At 42.8% G+C, this 26,378-nt stretch overlaps 1 protein-coding gene across 2 annotated transcripts in view; it reads right to left on the reverse strand.

The window, feature by feature from the left end:
• LOC144818519 (A disintegrin and metalloproteinase with thrombospondin motifs 3-like) overlaps positions 1-26,378 on the reverse strand; it is a 641,954-nt gene that overhangs the window by 60,473 nt on the left and 555,103 nt on the right. For both annotated transcript variants that reach the window (XM_078676013.1, XM_078676012.1), the window contains one exon: positions 20,726-20,891. In XM_078676013.1, coding sequence (XP_078532139.1) covers positions 20,726-20,891 — 166 coding nt within the window. The remainder of the gene's footprint in view (positions 1-20,725; positions 20,892-26,378) is intronic.

Below are 26,378 nucleotides of genomic sequence, written 5' to 3' on the forward strand. Positions count from 1 at the left end.
AATTACACTAGCTGCCTCACAGTTTTGACCCTGCTCCAATAGGAACACTCCAGCCTGAACTGTCAAGTCAGATCCTTCCTGAACTGAAACACAAGCAAGCCAGGGCCGTTTTCCCTCCAGTTATGGGCTTATCAGTTGGGTACAGCTTGGTTCCTGTGACACTTTGTGTACGGGACCCATGTCTGAGCATACCCGTCCCACTTAGAATGACACAATAAAGGATACAAAAAAAGTGATAGATGGAATGCTTTAATTAATTTCAGCCACTGGTAATTATTCTGTTCAAGGAGGACCTGGCTCTGACGTTTGGGCTGGTCTGCTCCAATCGGAGTAGGGTCAAGACTGATTTGCACGTAGATGACATGGTGTGCAAAATAACAATGGACTCGGTTGCAGCACAGAGTAATTACCAGTGGCTGAGATTAATTCAAGCATTCCATCCATCACTCTTTGTATACTTTAGTGTGTCACCCTAAGTAAGATGGGTATACCCAAACATGAGTCCTGGGCACACTGTGTCACTGAAACCAAACTGTACCAGGCTGATGAGCCCATAACTAGGATGAAACTGGTCCTGGATTGCTTGTTTTCCAGTTCAGGAAGGACCTGGCTTGGCAATTTGGGCTGGACTGTTTCGATTGGAGCAGGGACAAGACTGATTTGCATGTAGCTGGGTCCACACTGAAGTAACATTGTGTGCAAAATAACGATGGGTTGGGAATTGGCCCTGGGTAATTACCAGTTACTAAGATTAATTTGAGTGTTCCATCCATCCATTATGCAGCACTAGCACCAATATGAGACTCCCCTGGAACATCAACTTATCTGACGGACAAGCTCAGTGATGCTTTCAGAACTGGCTCGCTATAACATCTGGGGAGACTTTAGACAAGGAGGACTTGGAGGATATATATGTTGCAAAAAATGGGAAAATCTCAAGATTTAAATACCTTCAACTGAGCTCATGGCGGTCAGCACAAAAAATGAATAGGGGAACATGGCTGAGAGCATAACAACATTTTAATGAATAAGGTTAGGCTACAGAAGGAAGTCACGTTTTAATACTGGGAAATCATCAAAGCCCAGGAAAAATATCTGACTGAACTATATGGAGTATGGAGTACAGATTTACCAGAGCTTGCATCAGAATACCTTTGGTAAGTATCTCTAAGTCTACTTTATTCCACTGTAAAATCTGCTCCCCTAAAGGGAAACCATTTCTTTACTCTCAATAGATAAAACTGGAGACTAGCCAAGCTCACACTGGTTATTCCAAGCTGTAAGAGTTGCAATTACCTTGCAGATGACGATAGACACATGTTCGTTGAGTGTCTGGGGCTAAAGGCATACTGGGGAGCTGTAAGTAAAACTCTTGGTGAAATCTTGAATCAAGGTAAGCCTCACTTTGATCTTAATGGCGACTGACCCATGTATTACTAAGCTGATGAGGAAGCAGGAGCAAAGGCTAGTGTTTTATCTAATATTGCTAGTAAGGAGAGAATTTTGCAAGAAAGGGCTTCTGCAGATCCACCACTGGCCATAGATTGGATCAAAATCAGTGAATTATGTGAGATAAATGGATCTTGCATGTAACCTGAAGAGTCATGGAATGTTTTCTGGCTATGGCAATCTGTCTGATGATTACACCTAAAGATTGTGCTGCCTGAGAATACTCCACGACTGACAGTATCTTTGTACCTTCTGTGAACAACTAAGACAGCCTTACTGATCATAGATAGTTACCAAGGGCTCAATCGGAAAATGTGGCGGCTGGTGACATTTAAAAGTGATGAGCGTAAACGTTGGGCAGTACTTTTATATAGCAAGCAATGTGAACAAGTTCAATAGACAACCCTGGGGTCCAGGGTGAGTCCCTCTCCCGAGAAAGAAAGAAAAAAAAAGATTGGCAAATGGGGCATTTTAAAGCAATGAATGTAGTGATAAAGCAAGGTTTCTAAAGCAGTGGGAGCGTATAGTCATGAAATATTAAACACATTGAAAACTGCCCCATATTTTCCTGCATTAATATGTTCAACAGTTACTGTAATGTGTAAATTGTACAGCATGACAACTTTGTCCCTTTAAAATGTATGCTTGTCCAGTGTTTTTACTGCATGCAGCATTAACTTTGGAAAAGTATGTTCTAATCAGACTTTGAGAAGCACCCACAACTGCTGGATGCCACCAGTCCTATAGAAATATATGCAGAAAGGTCCTTAAGTGGGATGAAAAAAGTGGGGCCTCTCTATAACGGAACATGTCAAATAAAATTCTGTGATTCCCATAGTGTTCCACCTGACCGATATTTTGGTTTTTCTCTAAGAAGTAATTGTATCCAGATCAATCACACAAAAACTGACATACACCTAAAGCCTGTCAGTATGATTGGCTTTGTCAATGGGTGTTAGCTGTTTAAGATAACGAGTAACAACAATGATTTGTTATAAATAATTAACATTGGAAATGTTTCATTTCTAAAACTGTGAGTCTGTGAATTAAATAGCATTGAGGCCTGTGGAAGAAGTTTTGGCCTTCAGTTATGTGTGCTTTATGTGAGATATGTATTTCTGCTTATGTTGTCAATCTGGACATCTTCAATCACCTCTCCTTCCTCTTCAGCATCCTCTTTTCACTCTTCGCCGAATGCACTTCCTCGCGTCTCTGTCACTTCACCACCCCAAAGATGCACTGAACTCCCTCAAATTTAAGCACTTTAATTTCTCTTACTTTTGTTTTGCAAATATTTTTACATCTGTGCACCCCCTTCACATACTAATCCACAGAATTTCAGTTTGAAATGGAATACATAAACATTGTTTTGTTTGCTCTGCAGAGAGGCCAACCCACTGACACGCACTTTGTTTGGCTTCAGCCTTAGCGCCTGCGTGCTCAAGCAAAGCCCCTCATAAACACCTGCCATGGCTCAAGCCTCAAAGGTTGCAGAGACAAAAACACTGATAAACAACAAAATTATAAAATGAATAACGCTTGGGGAAAGCAAGATTAAGTAAACCATGGGAAATAAGAGAGGAACTGAACCACTGAAATGTATTGTCTTCATATTTTTTAGCATTCATTGTTTGCAAGTGGGGGGTCAGCTGCATCGCATATTGTTTAAAGAATTCGCTCGGGAACCCATTTGGGCCCGGTGCCTTACCCGGGTTCAGTTCACCCAGAGCCGTGATCAGCTCTTCATCCGACAACGGCCGATCCAGCACCTCACGAACCTAATCTGTGACGGCCCTCGGAGGGAGGTACTCTATGAACCGCTGCACCATCTCCGCCTCCAAACACTCCCAGGGAGCATATAGGGCCTCATAGTACGAGGCAAAGCTACCAGCTATCACAGCAGGCTCTAAGAGCGGCTCCCCATCCGGGGCGACTAGTCGGGGCAATGGCCGGCCAGGCATGATGCCCTGACATAAGCGATGTAGCATCTTGCACGATATATCGCCCCACTGATATATGCGGCTACGGGTAGCGAGCCAGGCCTGCCGGGCTTCATCCAGCAACACGGAGGTGTATTGTTGTTGCGCCAGCACCAATTGCCGCCGCACCTGTCCGCCAGCCTCCCCCCGTCCTCTGCGCTCTAGCTCCTCTAATTCCGCCTCTCGCCGCACAAGGTCCCTACGCTTCTCCCTCCGAGCTGCCGCGCACCACGAAATATCGATTCCCCGCAGCGTGGGCTTCATGGCCTCCCACAGCACCGCAGGGGACTCCACCGTGCCCTCGTTCGTGGACAGATAGTACGCAAGTTCGTGAGTGATGTGAGCACGGTAAGGGCCCTACATTAATTGCCAGGGCGACATACGCCACCTCAACGGCTGCCTAGTACGGCCGGTGTCCAGCACAACATAGACCGGGGAGTGGTCCGACAGTGCCCGTGGTAGTATCTCCGCTGACAGAACCTTATTGGCCATTGCCCGTGGAACAAACATGTAGTCCAGCCTCGAAAACGAGTCTCGGGCCGAGGAAAAGTACGTGAATTACCTGCGCGCCCTGTGGTTGTATCTCCAGGAGTCAACCCAGTCCAACCCCGTGGCCATTGCCCTCAACCGGGTTGCCTGTTCTCCCCTCACCTCGTCCCCACCAGTGCCAGCAGTGCTCCACCACCTGTCACACGAAACATCCATGACATCGTTCCAGTCCCCCCCCACCACAGACAGGGCAGAGGGCATGTTGACCCAAAGAGACATCAACTTCTCCACCAGAGCCCATTGCAGGGGGGGCGGCGCATACACACTTCCAATGACAACCATCTCACCCCCAATCTCCCCTTGCACGAACACATACCTGCCCTGTGCATCCACCCATGTGCGTCTGAGACTAAAGGGGACCCTACGATGTAAAAGGATGGCCACTCCCCGTGACCCCCTCGTGAAGCCCGAGTGGAAGGCATGCGTGAAACCATTACGCTGCAAGCAAAGCACTTTGGTGCCTAGCAGGTGAGTTTCTTGCAACAACAGTATGTCAGTGCCCCTCTTCTTAGCCCAGGCGAACACAGCTCCCCTCTTCACCTTGTCTAGCATCCCTCTCACATTCCAACTCAACAGGCGTGTCCCGCAGGGACCTAGCCGCGATCCTCCACTATCCGACAACATTTGTAGAAAGAACTGTGAGTAGTGTCTAGCCCACAGCGGGCAGCAGTGGCAATTCCCAAGACAGGACGAAATCAGCAAATTACGCTCAAGCCCCCCCCTTGAACCAAAACATTCCCAAGCCCCATCAACTTCCCCCCCCCCCCCCACCCCGCACCTCCCAAACACGGAAGTACCTGTCGTGGTCGGAGCGTGGTCTCGGCCCCAACGGGGAGCACAGGAACACCTCCTCCAATGAATCCCCAAGTCACAGCCCATATAGAACTAGGCTGTCGTCCCCTCCCTCACCCTGAGCAAGCGTGGCCTCCAGCCAAACCAGAAGCCCCAGTCAAGTAAGCAAAGTTTAGCGCAAATGTCAGTTCCTCCTACTTTCAGGACACATTTTCCTGAGCCTCCTGCGAGTCTTTGTCTGGACGTGTCTTAGATCTCGATTGCGAGTCGCGACTCGAGCGGGATCTGCCACGGCGCTTCCGCTGCTTCTCGGGACCCCTACCAGAAGGGCCCCCGGCTGAGGAGTCAGATTCTCCGCCCCCTGCTGTGTTTACGTGCACCTTGACAGTTTCATCCGATCAACGAGAGACGTCCTCCGGTGTGTCAAAGAAGAAAGTGCGGGACTGAAAGACGACCCGCAACCTTGCTGGATAAAGCAGAGCATATGGCAACTTTAAGCCCCGGAGGCGAGCCTTGGCGGCAGTAAACGACTGTCTCTGTTGTTGGACCGGCCTCGTGTAACCCGGGAAAATGAGGATGTTGGAGTTCTCAAATGTCAGGTTGCCCTTTAGTCTCGCCTGTTTCAGAATGGCGTCCCTGTCAGCATAGTTCAGTAATTTTGCAATCATGGGGTGAGGGCGCTCTACCCGGGGGGGGTTTCTGCGTCAGTGCCCGATGAGCCCTCTCCACCACAAAGCAACGGGACAGAGTATCGGCAGGCATCCATCCCTCCAGCCATTGCGTCAGGAAACGCTCCGCATTGCCCTTTTCGCAGTCTTCTGGAAATCCTAAGAGGTGAAGGTTGCTGCGCCTGGCACGGCCCTCCGCATCCTCAGCCCTCGAAACCAGATCCTTCTGTGTTCTTTCCAGGGCAACCACCCTCTTTTTCAAGGTAGTCACGTCGTCATCGACAGCAGATATGCGCGTTTCGGCGCCTGTTAAGCGTTCCACGGCGTTGCGCAAGTCCTGCCGGAGGAGCATAACATCCGAGCCCACCGCCCCGATTTTAGCATCCAGGACATCTCTGGACTGCATGATTGCAGCCAGGAGCGCAGCATTGTCGGGCACCTGAGCCTGCGCCCCTTCAGCGCCGGCGGCTTCGGTACATTTTTCAATGGGGCCTTGTTTGCCCTGTGTTCCCCGCGTCATGATGTCCCCGGGGAGGAATGCCCCCTTCCGGCCCACGTCCCAACCAATATCTCCACAGACACTGCCCAGCACAATTGCTCACCGCCAGCTGCTCTTCGGTTGGGGGATGGTATAGGCCTGCGAGCCCGTATCTCCGACCTTAGGTTGCAGCGCCGCTCCCCAGCCAGCTCCCGAAGATATCCGGCTGGTAGCCGCAGCTTCACGATGCCTCACCCAATAAGGAGGCCACTGCCCGGGTCGCTCCCCTAAGAGTGTTTGCCGGGGCCCGACTTGGCCCCCGATAGGCCGCGGAGCCTCACTGTCCTCTTGTGTCTACCACCACCGGGCTATCTGGGCCCGCAGTGGCCCCTCGCACCGTTAGTCGCTGCTCCCCTCCCTGTGGGGCCGGGGCCTTTAGGACAAGATGGGGTGGCGCCCCGAGTGAGAATGAGCCCGGGGCCCGACTTGACCCCCGATGGGCAAAGCAGCCAAGCAACCGCCCTGCACGGCGCTCTGCTGGACCCCGCACTGACCTTGACCCGGGGCAGCAGCCTATGAGCTCGGGGCAGCCGCCCTCACGGCAGACGCGGGCATCCGCAATGCAGCGCCGACTCCTTCCCAATCAAAGATGGCGGCCGCTCTCTCCGGCCGTTCTCGTCACCGGTGTCTGCCAAGGATTCACCGCGGCCACATCTCCTGCCGCGTTGCCGATCGGGGACTACCGCCCCAGGGCCCCAGGATCCTCAAAGGTGCAGTGTGGCTGGAACCTCTCTAGCCCTCGGCGCGGCCCTCCGTACCAGTTGGCGCGCGCCGGAACAAGGCCCCAGAAATCGAGGTCCCGGCTTAGTAGGCCGCTTCGGACCGCTTGTCACGCAGTCTCCCACCGGATCTTCTCTCCGCCCCAGGAGCGGATTCAGTGCCCCCAGGCGCAGTCCCCTGATATCTCCGGGACCAGGATACACACAGCGTTGCAGGGAACCGTAACAGATGACCGGGGCCAGGATATTTCGGTAGGATTGTTGAAGGCTGGTCGGAGCTCCGGCTCTACACAACCGCCATGTCCGCTGGCCAAGCCATGCCCCCAGCCCTGCTTGTTTTTGGATCCATTTCATGGGGAAACAAATACTGCAGCTCTACTTCTAACAGAGCCAGCAATCTGTTGGGAGGGCCTGGGTGTCACAGTGAGGGAGGTTAGCGTGATGAGGGGTTTCAGCACAATATACATAACACAACATTAGCTTGCAAACACTTTACCATTACCGAGAACAAGGCACCAGATCAGACATGCTTACATCCACTCTCACGTATGATGAAAGGGTGGGATCTTTGCCTTTAAATGACGGATGGCTGAAATAACACAGGGATGAAGTCTCGGAAACCCGAAACCATACCGCTGATTGCGTCACTGGCCTACAGAGTGCATACTACCAAAGACTACAATGGCAAGGAAGGGCTTTAAAAGAGAAAGCCTGCATCCTGCATCACAGTTCAGAAAGTTGATTTATTGCCTGGCTTCCGTCTCCTGCTTCAGAGTGAGGTGAGGCAGGCAGCCTGAAACATACAGCCCAGACTTAAATACATAAATTTATATTAGAGATATAATTGTTTTTATGTAAATGTGTAGGAATGTTAGCGTGGCACAGCCCCTGAGTCCTAATGGAGACCCATATCTGGACATACCCATAACCAAAGGTCCCTCTAATTTAGTTCATCTGTGTGCGGCAAAGAAGGGACTCTGTGCACGGCAGCCGAGGCTATAAGCTGTGAAGTCAAGTGAAAATTCCCTAGGCAAGTGAATACAGTGCGTGACCTTCTAAAATTAGTGGTGTTTACTTTAATAAAGGTTTGTTAGAAAATAAATGAAAAATTGTTAATTTTGATTCCTTAAAAAAATAATAATCACTTTTGAGGAAAATTATTTAATGGTGTTACATAGTAAACCAAAATGGTATGTTTGTGCTCACCTATGCCAAATACCCAACAAGTGGCGGAATTTGTCACATGACCTAAAGAAAATGCATAGGTCTTGATATTCTCATCAGGACAGAGTTATATAGCATAGGTCCAGAACTGTCACATTGATACTAAATTTTAAGGATATCCAAATGGGGTAAATGTATTACTATGAGGATGCTAAATGAAACACATTAGCCTTGTCTGTGATTATCTCAAAAATCTGGCATGGACCTCTTTTTTACTGACAAATGTTGAACCACAGCTGAGCATGATTTTACAATTTCCCGACCACTGATTCGATTGAAACTCATAATAATAGTCTTTCCTCCTCTAGCACAGCTGTCAACTCGTCCAAAGTCATGAAAGTGACTTTTAGGTCATTGCTCAAGTCCAAGCATGATTGCACTATGGAGTTAAAAGCCGGTACTGGCTGAAACTCACCCTCATGACGAGTCTTTTGAAAGACCTCCATAAGTTTTTATAACAAATATTTTCCCATTGCACTAGTAAAAAAGAAACTGAGGCAAAATGGCACTTTACAGTCTTTCAGCAATGGCAATATACTGGCACATGAACCAATGTTCAAGAGGGGGGTTGTGAGTGTAAACAACATACTTGAAGTGCTTGTGTATTTGGTAAATTGGACTGGACTGCTTTCCCATTCAAAAATGTCATGCATTCACTATATTAAATTATGTTTGTCTCCTATCATTCACTAACTACGTAACAAAGCTAATGGCGCTATTCAACTTCCAGTGGCCCATAGTCAACAAATTTACCTCTCACATCCAAGCACCACTAGCCACCAGCATGTCAGCTGGTTAACTGGCTACCACACTTCCAGCCGTTTTTTTATTCCCTGGAAAAGTGTCACTATAGCCAAAATGGTGGCAAATACATATTTACTGCATTGAAATAAATGGGGAAAGACACACAATTGATGGACAGAATGCAGAACAAATCAAAACATTCACCCCCAGTCAAGAGATCTGGGTTAAATCGATCCTTCTTTTGCTCACCATGCCACCCCAGTTTAGACCTGGCCATATGCAAATCATTCTTGACCCTGTGCCTCATGGGAACAGTCCAGCCCGAACTACCTTGCCAGGTCCTCCCTGGACTGGAAACAAGCATCCTAGTACTGGTTTTGGAGTTTCAACCCTCTTCAGGCAGGATTTTCGGTAAGTAAAACAAAAACTCAAATTACAGCAACATGAATCCCTTATGTCATGTATATCACCTCACTGATGTCACTTCAAAACAAATTTGCAAGACACCTTTCAAATTGACTCACTGAATATATATTTGAACATCATTTCACTTTCAAGCTGTTCCTCAATGATATAATAAGAAATTATTTCAACATAAACATAAACAAGCATCTAGGCCCGCAATGGCAGTCTTTTGCCAAGTCTATGTTGCCAGCTGTGCTAATAAATCCAAAGTGTGCCCAAATGCAGTTGGGCTAGGTCTGGCACCAGGATGCATATAAGCAGTGTGCCTCACTTTAAAAGAGTTTCTCCAAGCAGAACCTTAGCCTGATTAACTGAAGAGGCAAAGTGCTAATAAGTTGTTTGAACTGAACGTTTTCGATTGGAAAGTTATTGGGGATTAATTCCCTGTGTGGTACTTCTTAAATAAGTACGAACTTTGGTACGGAGAAACCCCTCTTTTTTTGAGACTTCAAACTGAATTTCTGGCACACCACTGACGGGTTGCCTGTTTTACTGCTTGGACGCTATTCCCCTCACAACCTTAGGTATCCCCAGTCCCCTCCCGTTCTGTCCTGAAGAAGACCCGTAGCACAGGTGTTAATCCTCCCTCTTTGGCGCCAGGGTCGAAACGTCGACGGTTTTCCCTCTCCCCCTCCTTGGAGCCTGCACCCTCATCTCCCTCTTCCCAGTTTACATCAATAGTCTGCGTGGATTCAGCGACAGCGAGTCAGACATCTGGAATCATTTGGATTAATTATAGTTGGGCAGGCCTCTTATGTTATTCGGCTAGAAGAATTGAATTTTAGCTGAATATAAATCATTTAAATTGTTTGCTTTTGAACTCTTCCTTAATCTTCCTTTTCACGTGAGCACTTACTTTTGCACCTTTTCGCTGCACCTGGCAGTTCACTTTCTCTTAATTAATTATTTCTATAAAGTTTATATATCATGTAAATAAATTGTTTATATTAATGGCCTAAGACTAATTACTGTCTTTTAATTATTCGTTGGGTACTAAAAATTGTATATACATTTGGCAGGTGTGTTCTTCTCTCTTTTTTCTTGCAGGATTCAATCTTATAACAAAAGGTGATTTAACAAAAGTAATTCATTGATTGTTTGTGATCTAGTTATGTCTAGGACCACTGTGTTTTCCTATGTCACTTTAAAAGAGTGGCTGCACTCAGCCACAGTCAAAAACCAAAAAGACGGGATTATGAGGAAAATTACTTTAGGTCAAGCACATGTCCCCCCTTCCTCACTAAATTCACTCACATTCACTCAGATGCACACGCCCTCATCCACCAAAGAAGCATGCTTCATCATCGTGCCGTGCTCCTTGCTGGGCAGCTGCTGCAATGCCCAGTGGGCCCCTATGAAGGGACTCTTTGCTGGAGATCTTTTAATCAATCCGCTCCAAAATTGAAATAGTTAAGTGTTGCCCTATGCCTGACTCAGAAGGGGGAGAGGAAGACTGGGATGTGAAGGTAAAACTGGCTATGAGTTAATAACTGCCAGAGCTTATTGTTCAGAATAAAATCCCATGCCAAGGTTAAAAACAGGGCTAAGACCCTTACAGGGAATCAATGGACCTTAGGCTCTTTAAAATAGGATCAACATGTTTCATGCCGTATCGGGCTGCTGCGAGTCAATGGCAATTCATCTAGAATAAGGTCTGTAACCTAATCTACCATATGAATATGTGAATGTGTGTATGTTAGCAAAATAGTCCTAGTCTTTTTGGAGTGCGACTGAGCAGGTAGGGTCCCCACTACACTTCTCTACAGTGCAATTTGCAAGCAATGAAGCATCTCATTCGCATTCTTGGAGGCCCATCAATTTCTAAGTAATGGGTTTGCCAGATTCCTAATCTCCAATGTGAGATAAATGTCCTATATTTTTCAAAACATTTGCACCTAGTATGTATAATAGTGAAACCACATAGGAATGTTTTTCTAACACGCACGCATTCATGTATTCCTAAGGTATGTTAGTTTACAGAACCCGGTCAAACCCAGTGACTTGCCCCAAAATCTTACTTCCACCTTTACTTTTTAAATAACATTCCCTAAAAAGAAAGTTTATTTTCTCCAAATAGAGGTGGAGGCTGTGCACTTCGATATATATAGCAAGTTTCTCAGTTACATATTACACATTTAAGTGTTCTCTAACTCTTCTATGTCTGGTATGTGAGGCTCATGCAACCTTGGATTTCTCTTTTCAGTTTGGTGCGTGTAGATTTGCATTTTCCATTTCCAGTGTAGGCACAGGAGTACAAGAATAAAAAGTTTGAAAAGTAAAGATGGGAGCTTGATTCCATTATTTTGTTCACCAGTAGAAAACTGTCTATTCTTAGATTGTAAGGATTTAGGGCTAGATGTAAAAAGAACAGAAAAGCGATTTCCTATTTGCGATTTTAGGAATTGGGAAACCGCTATTAATCATGTACAACATTATTTTGCATTTCATTAGGGATTCCTAGTGGATTGCAAAGAGACCTAAAATAATATTAATGAGGAAGGTCACAGTTTGTGACCCACTGCAATTCACTGCCATCACAGCGGTGTTGACCTGCTGGGGTCAGCAGACCACCATGTCTGTGATTGCTTTTAAATAAAGTAATCTTTCTTTTTTTTATAAACGCAAAAAATTAAACATTTAAGTTTAGGTTTTTAAGAGCAGGCAGTAATTCTTTGAACCACTGCCTGCTCTTAAAAACAATTTTTTCACCCATTCTCAATGGACCTCTTCCCAAATGCAAATGGGTTACCACCAACTTCTAGTTGGCAGTAAAGTGCAGATGTATTGTGACCACATTTCAGTCACAAAACATTCATACATACCAATGCGAATCGGTATTTGGAGAGGACGCCCAGAACATGCCCCTTCCAAATACCGAATCGCAAATCCAAATTGTGATTCAGTAACGGATTACCAAGTTGCATTTAGGGCTCTGTACATTTGGAAATGCCTTTTTTGAGTTTGCAAACCGCACGATTCTATGAATTGGGCAGTTTGTGAACTCAAAAAGGCTTTGTACATCTAACCCTTTATCTTTTGCCCAAAAATTTGTCAATGTCAAGAATTTCTCCCACACTCACCAGCTTAAGTCAACCACCAAACAATGGTTGGAATCATGAGGTTCAGCCATATTTTAGGTAGCATAAAAGTGAGGACAACCTTAAAGTTATCTGCTCAGCATGGGCAACTCACTGGATCTGTCCCCTCATGTTTCTCAAATAGCAGGGTTTCAATAGGTTATCTTAATGTTATTCATGACTGGTTATTCCTACCAAGATGGCGGATAGCATGTAAGCATCGTGAGCTCCGTCTATCTTCAAATTAATCCTTCATCATTCTGCGTCCTAGAAGACGAACGTTGCAAAAATCCACCACTACAGAGATCCCAAAGCCATGCAGATCGAATTATAAGGTTCACTGCCGGCCTAACTGGGTTCCTGTAGCCGGCCCACATTCCATTGCGGTTGGCTTCAACCATTGACTTGGTCCCGATCTAGCGTGACCAGATATCCACAGTTAGCACTTTGTGCTTTTTGGTGCTATATTCACATACATCTTTAAACCTTCATATCTCCATTTTATCTCCATTTTGTCCATTCCGAGCTCTTAACTGCTGAAAAGCAGAGTGAAAAATCGAATGACCTCATGATAAAGCGGGCTGGCTCCTTGCATGGTTACTTCTTAGGGAACTCCCGTACAGCCAATTATTTTCGCTTAAAAGGCCAAATGGGATGCCTTTAACTTCACAGGGAGACACAGTGGAGGTTTTCCACTTATACCTAGAAAATATGTATAAATGCCCTCAGGAGATGGCAGCGTCTCCCAGAGAACACTTGTTGACAAATGTACAATTACGGTATCTAGACAGAATATCAGGAACAGAAATATCATGGACCAAAATATCATGTCAAGAATATCGCGGACACAGATATCTTGAAGGTAAGTTTCTATAGGTAAACAAAGTTTAATAATATAACTCCAAATATATGTACCTTGAAATAAATACATATATATATATATATATCTCAATAAACACAATTTTCCTCCACACTCTTGAAAGAAATGCACTGCTCACTGGACTTTCGGGCAAACGGAGGTTTTAATCTTCATTCTTAAAGCAATGTGACAGCATACATCAAATCCTTTGTAAGAAGCCTGACGCGTTTCAGCCGACTAAGCAGCCTTGTTCACAGGTAAGTTTCAAGTGGATTGTGGCGTTTCTACGCAGGATTGCGCGCGCCTTTTGAAGACTAACCGATTTCAGTGTAGTCTGCATATACTACAATCCCCAGAATGCAGTGTAACACCTATTACAATTACAATTCCGATTTCTTGCAATTCTTTTTCCCATCCATATCGTTTTTGGGGACATTGCAGTCTAGGAACCTTCCATATGGTGTTACAGTGGATTTAAAACTTTCAAATTTTGCTTCGCTGTCACCGTAAATAGTCTCATTAAAAAACCAGCGTGTGACTTCCAGTCCCTGGTGAAAAAGAACTCTCTTTCACTCCCTTGCCTCGCTATCGCCTTTTTTGTGAGGTTGAAATCTTCATACCTTTCCTTTCATCTGGCATCGTGCGGGCGGGTTGGGCTCCTTCTTGAAATAAATCCATAATCCAAATCCATTTTCTCCGCGGAGGAGCCTCAACCACACAGGGCAGTCAGTGCAAAGGGGACGGAGCACCCCTTTAAACAACAAACACCATTTTCCTCCACACTCTTGAAAGAAATGCACTGCTCACTGGACTTTCGGGCAAACGGAGGTTTTAATCTTCATTCTTAAAGCAATGTGACAGCATACATCAAATCCTTTGTAAGAAGCCTGACGCGTTTCAGCCGACTAAGCAGCCTTGTTCACAGGTAAGTTTCAAGTGGATTGTGGCGTTTCTACGCAGGATTGCGCGCGCCTTTTGAAGACTAACCGATTTCAGTGTAGTCTGCATATACTACAATCCCCAGAATACAGTGTAACACCTATTACAATTCCAATTCCGATTTCTTGCAATTCTTTTTCCGCGGAGAAAATGGATTTGGATATATATTTATATATATATATATATATATATATATATATATATATATATATATATATGTATATATATATATATATGTGTGTGTGTGTGTAGCCATGGAGTAGTTAAGAATACTAAACCCATACTTACCTATTTGCACTTACATTCTTTAAATTTTGGTCCTCGAGATTTTTGATCTGTCAATGATCGTACAATTACTGTACTTTATGGAGGATCAAGTGAAGATATTGGCGGGCAATCTGACACAAGAAAAACTGATGACAGACCAAAAGGAGATGCCACATGGCATAACACAAAGACTTGATGGATTTCACTAGGAGTTCTACCAGTCCTATGCACCAACCCTCACCGAACATCCTCAGGAGGTCTAGGTGGAGACAAAAACACTGGGGAAGTTCCCAAATTGCATGAGTGAGCGCATACAGTGATGATGCTAAAACTTGATACAGATCTGGAGGAGCTGGGATCCCACTTCGCTCTTTCTATGATAAATATGGATATGAAGCTGCTTGCCAAAGTATTAGCGAATAGACTTAAACAGGTTATTGGATCACTGGTGCATGAGGATCAATGCAGCTTTATCTCAAGGAGCAATACATTCATCACGCTTGGACAGCTAACTCATATCCTGCATGCCACACAAAGACTAGGCAGATATGCTGCCAATATTGGGCTGGATGTAGAAAAAGCCTTCCATACTATGGGATGGCTTACATGTTCAAAGTGATAAGCAGGATGGGCTTCGGACTGGTCTTTAGGAACTGGGTGAATCTCTTATGTATCGAACACATGGCAACGGTATGCTTGGGAGGTGTGGTGTCTGGCAGATGGATAATAGAACTGTGCACTCGACGGGGATGCCTTTTGTCCCCTCTATTGTTCAGCTTAGCGCTGGAACCCCTTGGGATTAGATTAAGACAGGTCCTGAGCGATTGGGGGATCGAGGTGGGCCTTTTTATGTGTATAATGTCTCTGCATGCAGACAACAGTCTGGTTTAGCTTACTGATCATGTTAACAAAGAGGAGGGACACATTTGTGGGCTTTAGTAGGTCCAACGTACAAGCCCTAGATGCATTTAACAAAGAAAAGAGTACGAAGTTCCTAGGTGATGTTGTAATCACCATTAAAATGCCATTGCTAGTGAGTTCTGGCAATGTATTACAGGAGGTCAAGGAGAGGAATTCTTCCTTTCGGAACTAGGGCTCTCACATACCCAGCAAGCTAGCTGTCATGCTTCATCATTTGAGCCTGCTCCTTGTCGGGCCGGCGCTGCAATGCCCGAAGGGCACCCTTAAAGGGGCTCTTTTTCTGAGATCTTTTGTTCCTTGCCGTAAGGGTGCAGTGGGTGTGAGGAGCCTAGTTGGGTGTAGACGTGTGTTGTGATGTTAAAACAGGTGAGGGAATCCTCTTAAAGGCTTTATTCTGTGAGGGACCCTGCCTGAATAAAATAATAAGGGAGGGGTAGCGTATTTTGTTCTTAATGTGACAAATTGCATACTCTACTCCCAGATGGTCGACATGCTTCTCGCCCTAAAAATTTCATGCAATGATCAGCGGCGATTCTTCAGGACCGTGAGAAAAATTTATGTTTTTCCCTAATGCCTCTATCGCTTACAGAACGTGCTATGTATGATCCCCAAAACCCACGTTCCGGAAGATAGATTCACTTCTAGTCTCCCTGGTTTGGTCTGGTAAGTGAAGCAGGGTGGGATTGCCAGTCCTCAGTAGGCTAGTCCTCAGACGGGATGAAGAGGAGGGTGGATTGGGCCTCCCAGACATGGAACTATATTATAAGACAGCTAAGCTCCGGCACACGTCTAGCTGGTGTGCGGAATAGGATAACTGAGAAAAGCAGCTCCTACAGGGATGTTAGGAGAAAGAACCCCTATCGGTTACATTGATGAAAGGGAGAGATACACCAGGATTCTGTCAGTTTATTATTAAGCACACTGCAGTTGTTTGGGATGCAGTGATTTACCGGTTTCATAGGAGAGACGCACCCCTTTCTCCAGATGGTTGGAGAATTGGTAGCTAGAGCCGTTCTGCAAAATCAGCTGGGACATAGCAATTTCTCAATTCGAGGAGGGTGGATGTTTGACTTTGGGAGACATATACTGACTGACAGCTTTATTTCTTTTGAAAATGTGCAGATACAATTTGGGGTAGGACCTGGACAGGTTTTTGCAATACGTGAAGTTCTCCAGCACAGCCAGGGAACTCTAGTCAGGGTTCCTGTCAACATCCCTGGACTCTAACATTGTAAATACAATCTTATAGATGGGGCATCACACTCACACAAACTCCTCTCTATTCAGGGCTTTAAAGGCTGACGGGAAAATAATAGATCCCCCAGCCTGTCAGAAATGGGATACTGATTTGAAATCACCACTGGCAGATAATGACTGGGGGTTAACTCACACACATGCGAAGGCACTCTCAAGCATAGCCCGCTTTCCACTAATGCACTTTAACTATGTGCCCCGCATGTACATGTCTCCCTCATGGCTCCATAGAATTGACCCTGACAGACCATGTGCATGTTCAAAACGAAGACAAGAGTGACCAGATTTTCTCCGTATGACATGGAGCTATGTGCAATTACAAACATTCTGAAGTGTGGTGGTGCCTAGTCTAGCAGACATCACCCACATACCTGTCCAGTTCACAGTGAATCACTGTCTACTTAATCTTATACCCAGACCTAAGGAGACGGCTACATATAAGTTCATATTGTTGGTGTTGACCAAACACTGAGTCATTATCCACTGGATGAAACTGCATGATCCAAATCGAATTCATGGAAGAGGGACTTGAGTGAGTGGGTTGCTGATCAGGATGAAAAACTGTTAGAAGCTATGCAAAACTTGTATATAATTTAGTATTATGGGCGGCAATATTTCAGAAATTGATAAGGGGGATGGAGTGTAGAGTCCACATACACAAGACGATATGGTGCGTTAACTGGTACAACAAAATACTACAGATGTGTTCATGGTTATATTTTTTGTGGTCATATATTTTTTAGTACATTACATCCTGCTTGTATTTTACTGTATATTTCACATTAAAAATAAAGTGCTAAAAAATGTTAGTCGTGGATTCCATACCATTTACACCAGATTCTAAATATAGTAATTCAGTGCTGTGACGTAGCAACAGTTAATAGCAAAACTGAATACCCAATGTTGCTACACGATAAAGTCCTTTCAGTCCAGGCAGAGAGAGCTCCCTGAGAGCCTGTCAGCGCAGTACTGTTTGTCTGCTTTTATTGAAAGCAGAAAGCACAGCTTCCGGAGGGGGAAGGAAGACAGGGAAGGAGTCCGGAGTTGATAAGAATTGCAGACAAGATATTTTTTTCACATTTTGGTCAGGAAGAAGAGACCATGGGGTATATTATCAAGGGGGTTTATCTCCGCTTTTTTGGCTTTAAAAGCCAAGAAAGCGGAGATAAAATTATCTCCCTATTATCAAGCTGTCGCTAACACCAGTTAGTGACAGCTAATAGGAGATAGCGACCATCTTGGGCCCCGCTTTGCATGTCAGTGATATTTATCACTAATGACATGCAAAGTGGGCGTGCCAAGATGTTAGCGACTGGAAACAGTCGCTAACATCGCTATCTCCTATTACCAACTTTTGGAAATATTCGCGCTAAGCGCGAATATCTCCAAAAGCTAACACCTGCCCTGAGCAGTTCTTCACCATGTTATCCAATGGGAGGTGGATAACATGGCTAAGAGCATTTGCTCGATAATGCATGAATATCGCTGACTTTTCAGCGATATTCATGCATTGCGGCCGTTTTTTATCGCATTTGCGATAAACCTTGCTAATAGCAAGGTTTATCTGCGATAAAAATCGCCGATGTGCGGCGATAATTTTTGTCTCTAAACAAGTTAGAGACAAAAATTATCGCTAGTTGTTGGTAATATGCCCCCATGTTATGTATAGCTCCTCCATTACTCCACTGCCCCGGTGTATCAGTTGAAAGCAGGAGCAGATGACTTTTTGGGCCATACATTACATAAAATTATAGATGAGCAAAAGGTGAATTATGGTGATGCTTTTCAACTCGAGGTTATGAGTGACATCATATATAGACAACTTGAATTTTGTGCTCCTTGTCTATTTGATGTCACTCAGAGTTCCTCATTGAAAAGCATCCCTGTATTTCACAGTAACCCAGCTATAATTCAATATTTGTTTCATAGCACTGATCCATCACCAGGAGTCAATCACGTGCCTCACAGAAGACAGGGACATTCTCAATCCAGCTACCCAACCAGACATAAAACCATTTACTAATACCTGACCTTGTTGCCTAGCCCCTGCAGTTTTCTCTTTCCCTCTTTCTGAATCTCGGTATTCCCTACCTCCACACTCAGAGGTGATATTTCTTCATCCTACTGACAGAAAAGTCTCTCATTCACTTCGTCCTGTCCACTCCATCCTAATCAAGGTCTGCTGAAGACTTTCTTTCAAGGTGTTTGAGTCTATTTTATCAAGTGTATCAGTGTAGGTTCTTCATTTTCTATGCAGTAGGATGAAGCTTGCAGGGACATAAAGAGTTTTTAAACTTGCAAACAAGAATTAAACAAGGAAACATTAAAATAGTGAAACTAAATAAAAAAAGATTGGAAATAATCATCCCAAGTGTGCCATGGGTCAAAAAATAAAAAACAGTCTAATAAAGATTCCAGCCAGTGGAACTGAAACAAAAGGACAACCTTTCCACACTCTCTTCACAGCTGTTCAATTCCATGATGGGATTTTAATGATAGTAGGACCTGCAAAGAAATTGTATCACGCGCACTGTCCATAGGTACTGCCAGGCAGATCTCACTCAATCCCTTCCCTGACATTTAGACATAATCCCGCAGAAGCTTTTTCCAGTGTTTCCCTTATCTTGGGTCTCCAACAGAGAGTATGATTAATAAAGAGTGAAGAGGCTTTCCAAGCAGGTTCAAACAAATTGATTTGAAGGATGTGTGATTCATATACCTTTGCATGGAGATGAATTAGTCTTGTCTTTGCATGTTAATTATCATGCATAATTCAAGTAGAAATCCTGTATTACGATTTTGGTTGTGTATATCTGGCTATAGCACAAAAATGCGGGTTTACATCTGCACATACTATTGTGTCTTGAGATATGTTCTGCCTTTAAATTGTTCGGAGTATCTATTTGCTACTTTCTACATTTCATTATGAAGATGATGATAGGGATGCAACCATAAATCCCATCCATTTACTTAGTTTAACTACCATTTATGCATTGTTTCTATAGCACAAGAGTCTTGCTTCGGTTTTCTCTTGATATTCATTTGCCTCTTCAAAATGGCTGACAATGAGGCTTTGGAAACCGTATTTGTGTGACCCTTTCAGTTTAGGAAATACGTAAGTACACTCTCAGGATACTCTAGATGGATTTCATTGCCACTGTGTTTTTCTTTTCTTTACTTCAAACAGTAATAAATCCAATTCGCTACTTATTTTGTGTACTTTTTGTTCTTTTCCTCCTTGTGCTTTTTCTTGTAATAATTCCTTTGGACGACCTGCTCAAGCAAAAAGTGTAAGGAGCATATTACCTAGGAGATGCGATAATTATTGCAAATTACGCTTAGCATGATTTACTCTATCGCTGGATTACATTGCAGTGGTAGCGACGTATCATCAACGTTTTGCTAACAGGCGATGTAATTCCAGCGATAGAGGCTGCTTCTCAGGAATAGCACGTGAAATCCAGCAATGATTTTATAGCGCTAAGGAGAAGCTTGCTAATAGGAGAGTGTGGACCTAACCTGGCAATCCACCCCCCATTATCAGTATGCCTAACACTTTTAAAGCAGTAGTTACATTCCTGCGATAACCGTGGTTAGAGCGGTTATTTATATCGCTTCGTGGGTCTGCTGCATGGCTTGCTAATATTGCGACGCCGTGTTAGCGAGCATTCCAATGTTGTTTTACAAAGGAACGCCTACTATGCATGTCATTAGCGATATTGATTGCTGAAATGCAAAGTCGCTAGGAAACACTCGTGAACGCTTGTTAGCTAGTCCTTGATGATATTGAGATAATAAAATCGCCGCTTTTTCGGCGCTAGGTGCCAAAAAAGCGGCGATACCTCTCTTGATAATATGCCCCCATGTGTCTCCCAGAAACTGGTAACGTGCTGAGGCAGCATTTGTCGAGCTACCAATGCTCCGCACCCTACTTTAAATCGTGTAAGGAAAATACATTGTGCCTGTATTTCATGTTACAATTATCCATAAGGCCATACTGCATTACGTTTTTTTACAAAAAATATGTATATTTCTTATGGGAAAATATGCTGTTTCCCACAGTCCTATTTAAGAGAGCATGTCTTTGTTCGAAGCCACAGTGACATGCTTATGTTCATCTGTGCATTCACCAAGGTCAGACAATCATATCAAACAGAGGATCTTGTTTTGATCCACTTTCTGTATATATAAACCCCCCAATGCTCCTTTACATTATAATTTTTTAATGATGAACAGAAAAATATATGACAGTTTTCTGTAAACCACAGGAGATTTGGTTACCTCCTCCGCAGGGCTTTGAACACTGGGACCAACTCTTCAACGCCCACTCGAAAGTGTCAATTTCCTCCTGCAGTACATTGTTACTGTTGATCGTGGGTACAGAGTCCTCGTGAATAATGTATTTGTAAGTCAGGCTGGACTTGGTGTCATTTTCCTGAGGAATAACCTGCAGAAACAAGGAAAAGGATTTCACTCTATCACATGCCATTGGAAGCTCCACTAAATGGCAAATCTGGGGTAGTTAATGCTAAATAAAAAAGAAAACATTATTATTAGTAGTAGTAGTATTTTGCTGATGTCTTGGTGTTGTTATTATCATTATTATTAGTAATGATAATAATAACAACAACAACACCCACGGTAATAATGATGATGAGAATTACAAAAATACTATTAATAATAATAACAATAATATAGTAGCCCAAACCTCTGTATTATTATTGCTATTATTATTAATATTAGCATTATAAGGAGTATATATTATTATTATGATTATTCATATGAATAAGATCAATATAATAATAATAATAATATTATGCATGATAATTACATGGTTAATAATAAAACAAATAAGAATACAAAATAATGATAAGAATAACAATCATCAGTACTTGAAAAAACAACAATGCTCAATATATTGTATACACTAGATATCTTAATATCTTCTGCCATATGATCTCACTTACCTGTCCAATACGTTTTCCCCAGCCACTACATGTAAATGTGACAAATCCAGAATTGGCATTAACCTTTCTCAGCATGTAACGCAAAATCTCCAGCTTTGTTAAAATTATTTATAACACTAGTTCCACTGCAGTGTCATTTTTAAAGGTTAGAAACTGCTTTCAAATGTACTACTTGTAGGAAATCTAGATAACCTAAATTAAAAGTTTTATGTTATCATTAAGATTTTCTAAAAAATAAAAATGAAAAAAACAAGTAAGCAGTATGCCTATAGTTTTCAACATCTGAGCAGTCTAATTGTATGAGACGACAGTTCATGTTGCTAATGGGATACCCGCCGGGTATGGTGATATTTTAGTAAGATAAAGAGTGAATGAAAGAACAACCACATATAACTAAATAGAAACTATTTCTCCCAAACCAGCTCATACGGGTCACACAACACACGAGACACTACTATCACAAGCAAAACAACTGCTTATATGCTTCAGATAACTAACCCCTTCAGCATTAAGTACACATAGGTGATCCACTTACAGCTGAAGCCAAATCCCTAGCTCTGGATCAACTTGAGGTCCTCTTAGACCCTAAAACCCAAAAAGAGCCAAACTTGCATGTGGCTGCTGTGTGTCACTCAGAACATAACCTCATGCACCACAAAATAAATTCAAGACAAAGTAGTGTCCTTTTGATGTAAAACAGGCAACAGAACTATGTACCAAACAATTTTGACTTCCCCATATGAGCAAATTAAGTGATCCTAGGCAAATATGTTTTTCAATATAAGATACAAGAGTGCCTTCAAATATGTGCATTCAGAATGTGCACTGTATAAAAAATCTTGCTTTTTTATTTAATTGACTATAATATTGCACCTTTAATGAAAATCAACACCACTCAGGGGGTACACATAATGCTGATTTTCCTTTTAGTTCACGAATGGCATTGTTAGACGGGCAGCGAGGATGCAGGCATGTCTTTAATCAAATGTTTTTAAAATGTCACTTTTAATAATACCTCTAGTTGCAGTGACTTAATCTAATGTACTAAGGTGAAACACTTCCGTATGTTAAAGAAATACATTTTTGAAAAATTTGAAGAGACTTTATTGTATATTTACATGATGTTTGTTGCATGATTCACATGGCAAATTATTTTCAGGGCTCTTCTCATCAACCAGCTTTTAGAGCCTTCCAGACCATTGGACGACTCTCCCTGTGAATTTGTTGGCTCGGTGGCCTCTAGTATTACGAGATCTGCAATAACTCTTTGAAGCCATAGTGTTTCACTCAGATACTTCAGCAGCTGAGCATGTCTGACTGTGACTGGAATAAATGGGGTATTATTGGGGAAATTATTTGGGGTGTCCCCAATTCCCCCAGTAACTCTTAATTTCTTAAGGTACCCTCAAGATACCCCTGGTAATTTCCCCCAACTACCCAGAATCATTGATTCCCTAGTATTACTAATACAGAAGTGGGGAGATGTACTGATGCAAAATCCAGTGCACTAGTTATATGGCTCCATATGTGAGACCACATTATGGTAGACTCCTTAGATGACCAATCTAACACTTGACTATCTGTCTTTTAGACTTGTTTGAAAATCTGATCACGTGCTGATCCTGTGACTCACTATAATATAATTAAACAATGACATGTGCTTCATTAGTTCTTTAAAAGGTATTGTTCGCAGAAAGAATTGTCACATATTTAACCTTCATCCGTCTATACTTTGTATACACAACTTTTGAGTAGGGATATGAGATAATAACTTAATCTGCTTTTACATAATTACATAGAATTCCAGGAAAATTATATAAAATGACACTTAATTTCAAAACATGAAATTCTGACATTTGGCGCTATATTCTAGCAGAGGATGTGTGTCCATTTTTGGACACAAGGGTGCATTTTGTGCTAAAATATAATGGTCAAAAACACAAGTGAAGTGAACAAAATTAACTTGCATTCTGGTCACTTGCATTGTTCTTGCGCTCCTGCATTATAAGTGTTGTTGTCTGCATAATTACGCAACATGGCATCATGGCATAATTTTGCATAAGAAGCGTAATGCGAAATTCCTAAAATAGCGCAAATCAATGCGGAGTCATTTACATTTCCCCCCAGGTTGCATTTGTGAGATCTGCATAATACTGAAGTTATATTCCACCCTGACTTTGATATTTGACTTGTGGAGATAGTGGGGCATTGTCACATTTGTTCAATCCCACTGATTACTTGACTCTACGCACTGTTGTTTAAGCAGTGGAAGGACTTCTGCCGTGCATGTTACCTTAAATGCCCTGAGCTTGTGTGTTGGCATGGCCTTTCCTATAGAATGTTCATACAAGGCTCTCTTTGACATCACTTTCAGACAGTACTGCAGTTGTTCAGTAGCAATGTCTGCCAACATTCTGGACAACTTAAGGTGTTAATGAACATTTTAAAGGAAGTGGAGAGCGAGCAATCTTCCATTTGTGTTCCAATGTTCTTCTCATTGATTTTGGCAAATACCTGCATGGGGTTTACTTATTGCTTTTACTTAGGTCAATTTTGAACATTCAGTAGGATTGCTAATCATTTTAAAATGTAAAAAACTTTCTATTTTAAAGGGTTGGTAGTCTTTAACAAATTTAATGGCAACGATTTACACAACAGTTTTGCATCATGATTAAAAAATAGTTTTATGGATTCCTTGGTTGTTCTTATCGCTTAGAACTTTTTAGGACACTTTTGACTATTTTTACAACTTGGATAATTTGGAATACACTGAATTGTCACATTGTTCGGCGTGATGGTTGATAGTAGAGCTGCGAAAAATGTATTCTTTCTAATCTTTATTATTCAAATGTTATTCCATATGTTAATGTGTGGATACAAATGTATAAAGAAGCCACACTGTGTGTGATTTAAGTATAATCATTTTACTTATATTAACACATTGGAATGTTAAGAGCTCCTATCAACAAAATGGGATAGCTTCGGCCTTTTATTTGCTGGTATAAATCTGGTACGCCAACATTTCTATGTTTGTTTTCATGTTTCTCCCTTTATAATTTAGAACATTCTACCCTCAGTGGGAGGAATGTTCTGATAGCATGATATCCCTTCTGCTTCAGGCTATAGCAGTTGATAAAGGTCCTCTCCCTCATTATAAGCCACCGCCTGCGGCTCGGGCCTATAAACTTCAGGAACTTTAACAACTGTTAAAGTCCCTGGTAGCGGCATATAAGGCTACAGAATATTCCCGTTAAACAAATGTGCATTCTTAACGTTGGCTTAGGTGGAAGTAGCCTTAGCTGCTCAAAAACCTTTCACTGTTAACCAGAATTTTGATTTTGAAATGTGCTTTTACGTTTTCCGTCTCGTTGCTGGAGCAAGATAACCTACACTAATTAGAAAAATAGCTTATTTTTAGAGCAGATAGGATAATTGGAAGTTGAGATTTACACCATATGTGGGGATGAGAAAGATCTTCCTAAACCATGCAGTCTGGACCAATCATACATCCAAGGTCATGCAGCTGTGTGAGCTTTAGCTGGATGAGAGGAGTTTACCTGTTTCATGGAGACAGAGAAACCATGTTGGTTCCATTTCAGAGGAGCTGGTGGTAAGACGTTCTGGATATGCAATACAATGAATTGATTGTATCTGTTAGAATAGTTAGGAGGTCCTGTCCTTGCTTTGTGGAGAGAAGACCTTCCCAATAAATTGCTGAGTTTTCATATTCCCTGTTCTTTTAAACTAAACTTTTGAACTCTTATGCCTCTTACTTTCCCGGAACCCTTATTTTGTTCACTTCCGACTGACACCCTCTGCTTATCGGTTTCCCTTGTAATTAATAAATGCTTTAGGTAGCTGAGGGATGTTCCTTTATGGAACTGATACTATCTCTGCTTTGCTTTCACACTATTTAACAATTTACAGTACTATGGTCTTGATCTTATCCAGTTAGATTGATTAACTTTATGGAATTCTATGCTTTACTGATGAGTTACCAAACGAATAACGCCTGTAACTTTGACCACTTCATTCATAAACCTTCATGGTTTGGAAACCATCCCCTCTGTTGTTGTTTTGGAGTCAAACAAGTTTCACTGTAGTTTGACTTGTACTGATGTTAGCTCCCAGAATTCACTTCTAGCTGATATCTAAAAGTCCATACAACAAATGGTGCAATCTGTTTGCTGACTACACCAGAGGCAGCAGCTATAGAACATTGTGATGTATCAATTGTTAGCATTGATACTGAGATTGCATAGCAAAGGCATGGGCTCTGGGTAGATCAAGCTGCATTGGCCTCCTGAAAAACAGAATGGGCAAGGCACTTATTTTTTCACAAATGAAGCACTGCTCTACACGCAGTGTTCTGATGCACCTATAGATGAAAACAAGGCATAAAGTGGAAATATATATATGGTGATTGATATTTAGGAACTTCCTCTTTTCGACAAACCAGGTCTCTATGAAATGAAATTACTATCAATTGCAAAAAAGTACTCTGGGCCTTATTTATGAAGGTCTTGCGCCGCCGATGCGTCACTTTTAACATGGGAAAAAGTGACGCACCGGAGACCTGGTTTGTCATGCAACAGTCCGACAACACCGTTTCTAATGGCAAAGGGTGAGAGGAACCAGCATAATTAGACTTCAATTAGCAGTCTGCCTTCATACCTACATCATCAAACACATGGAGGCCCAGATTTACAATTTAAAATTAAGTTAATAATATGGTAGCTTTTTTTTATTTTGTTCTACATTTAAAATAAATATATGAAATTAATATTTAACATAAAAATAGTTTAACAGGGGAGGAGCTTGGCGCGGATCCAAGATGGACGCGTGACCACAGGGCACCCGAGACTCCGTCCACCTCCTACGACTATCCTGTTCAATATCCTGATTTAGACGACGGGTTCGACTAGAAGAAGCCCTGCTGACACGAAATTGTCTTTCAGAATTCGATT

Source organism: Lissotriton helveticus, chromosome 2_1, assembly GCF_964261635.1.
Source record: "Lissotriton helveticus chromosome 2_1, aLisHel1.1, whole genome shotgun sequence".
In the NCBI taxonomy this organism is placed as follows: Eukaryota; Metazoa; Chordata; class Amphibia; order Caudata; family Salamandridae; genus Lissotriton; species Lissotriton helveticus.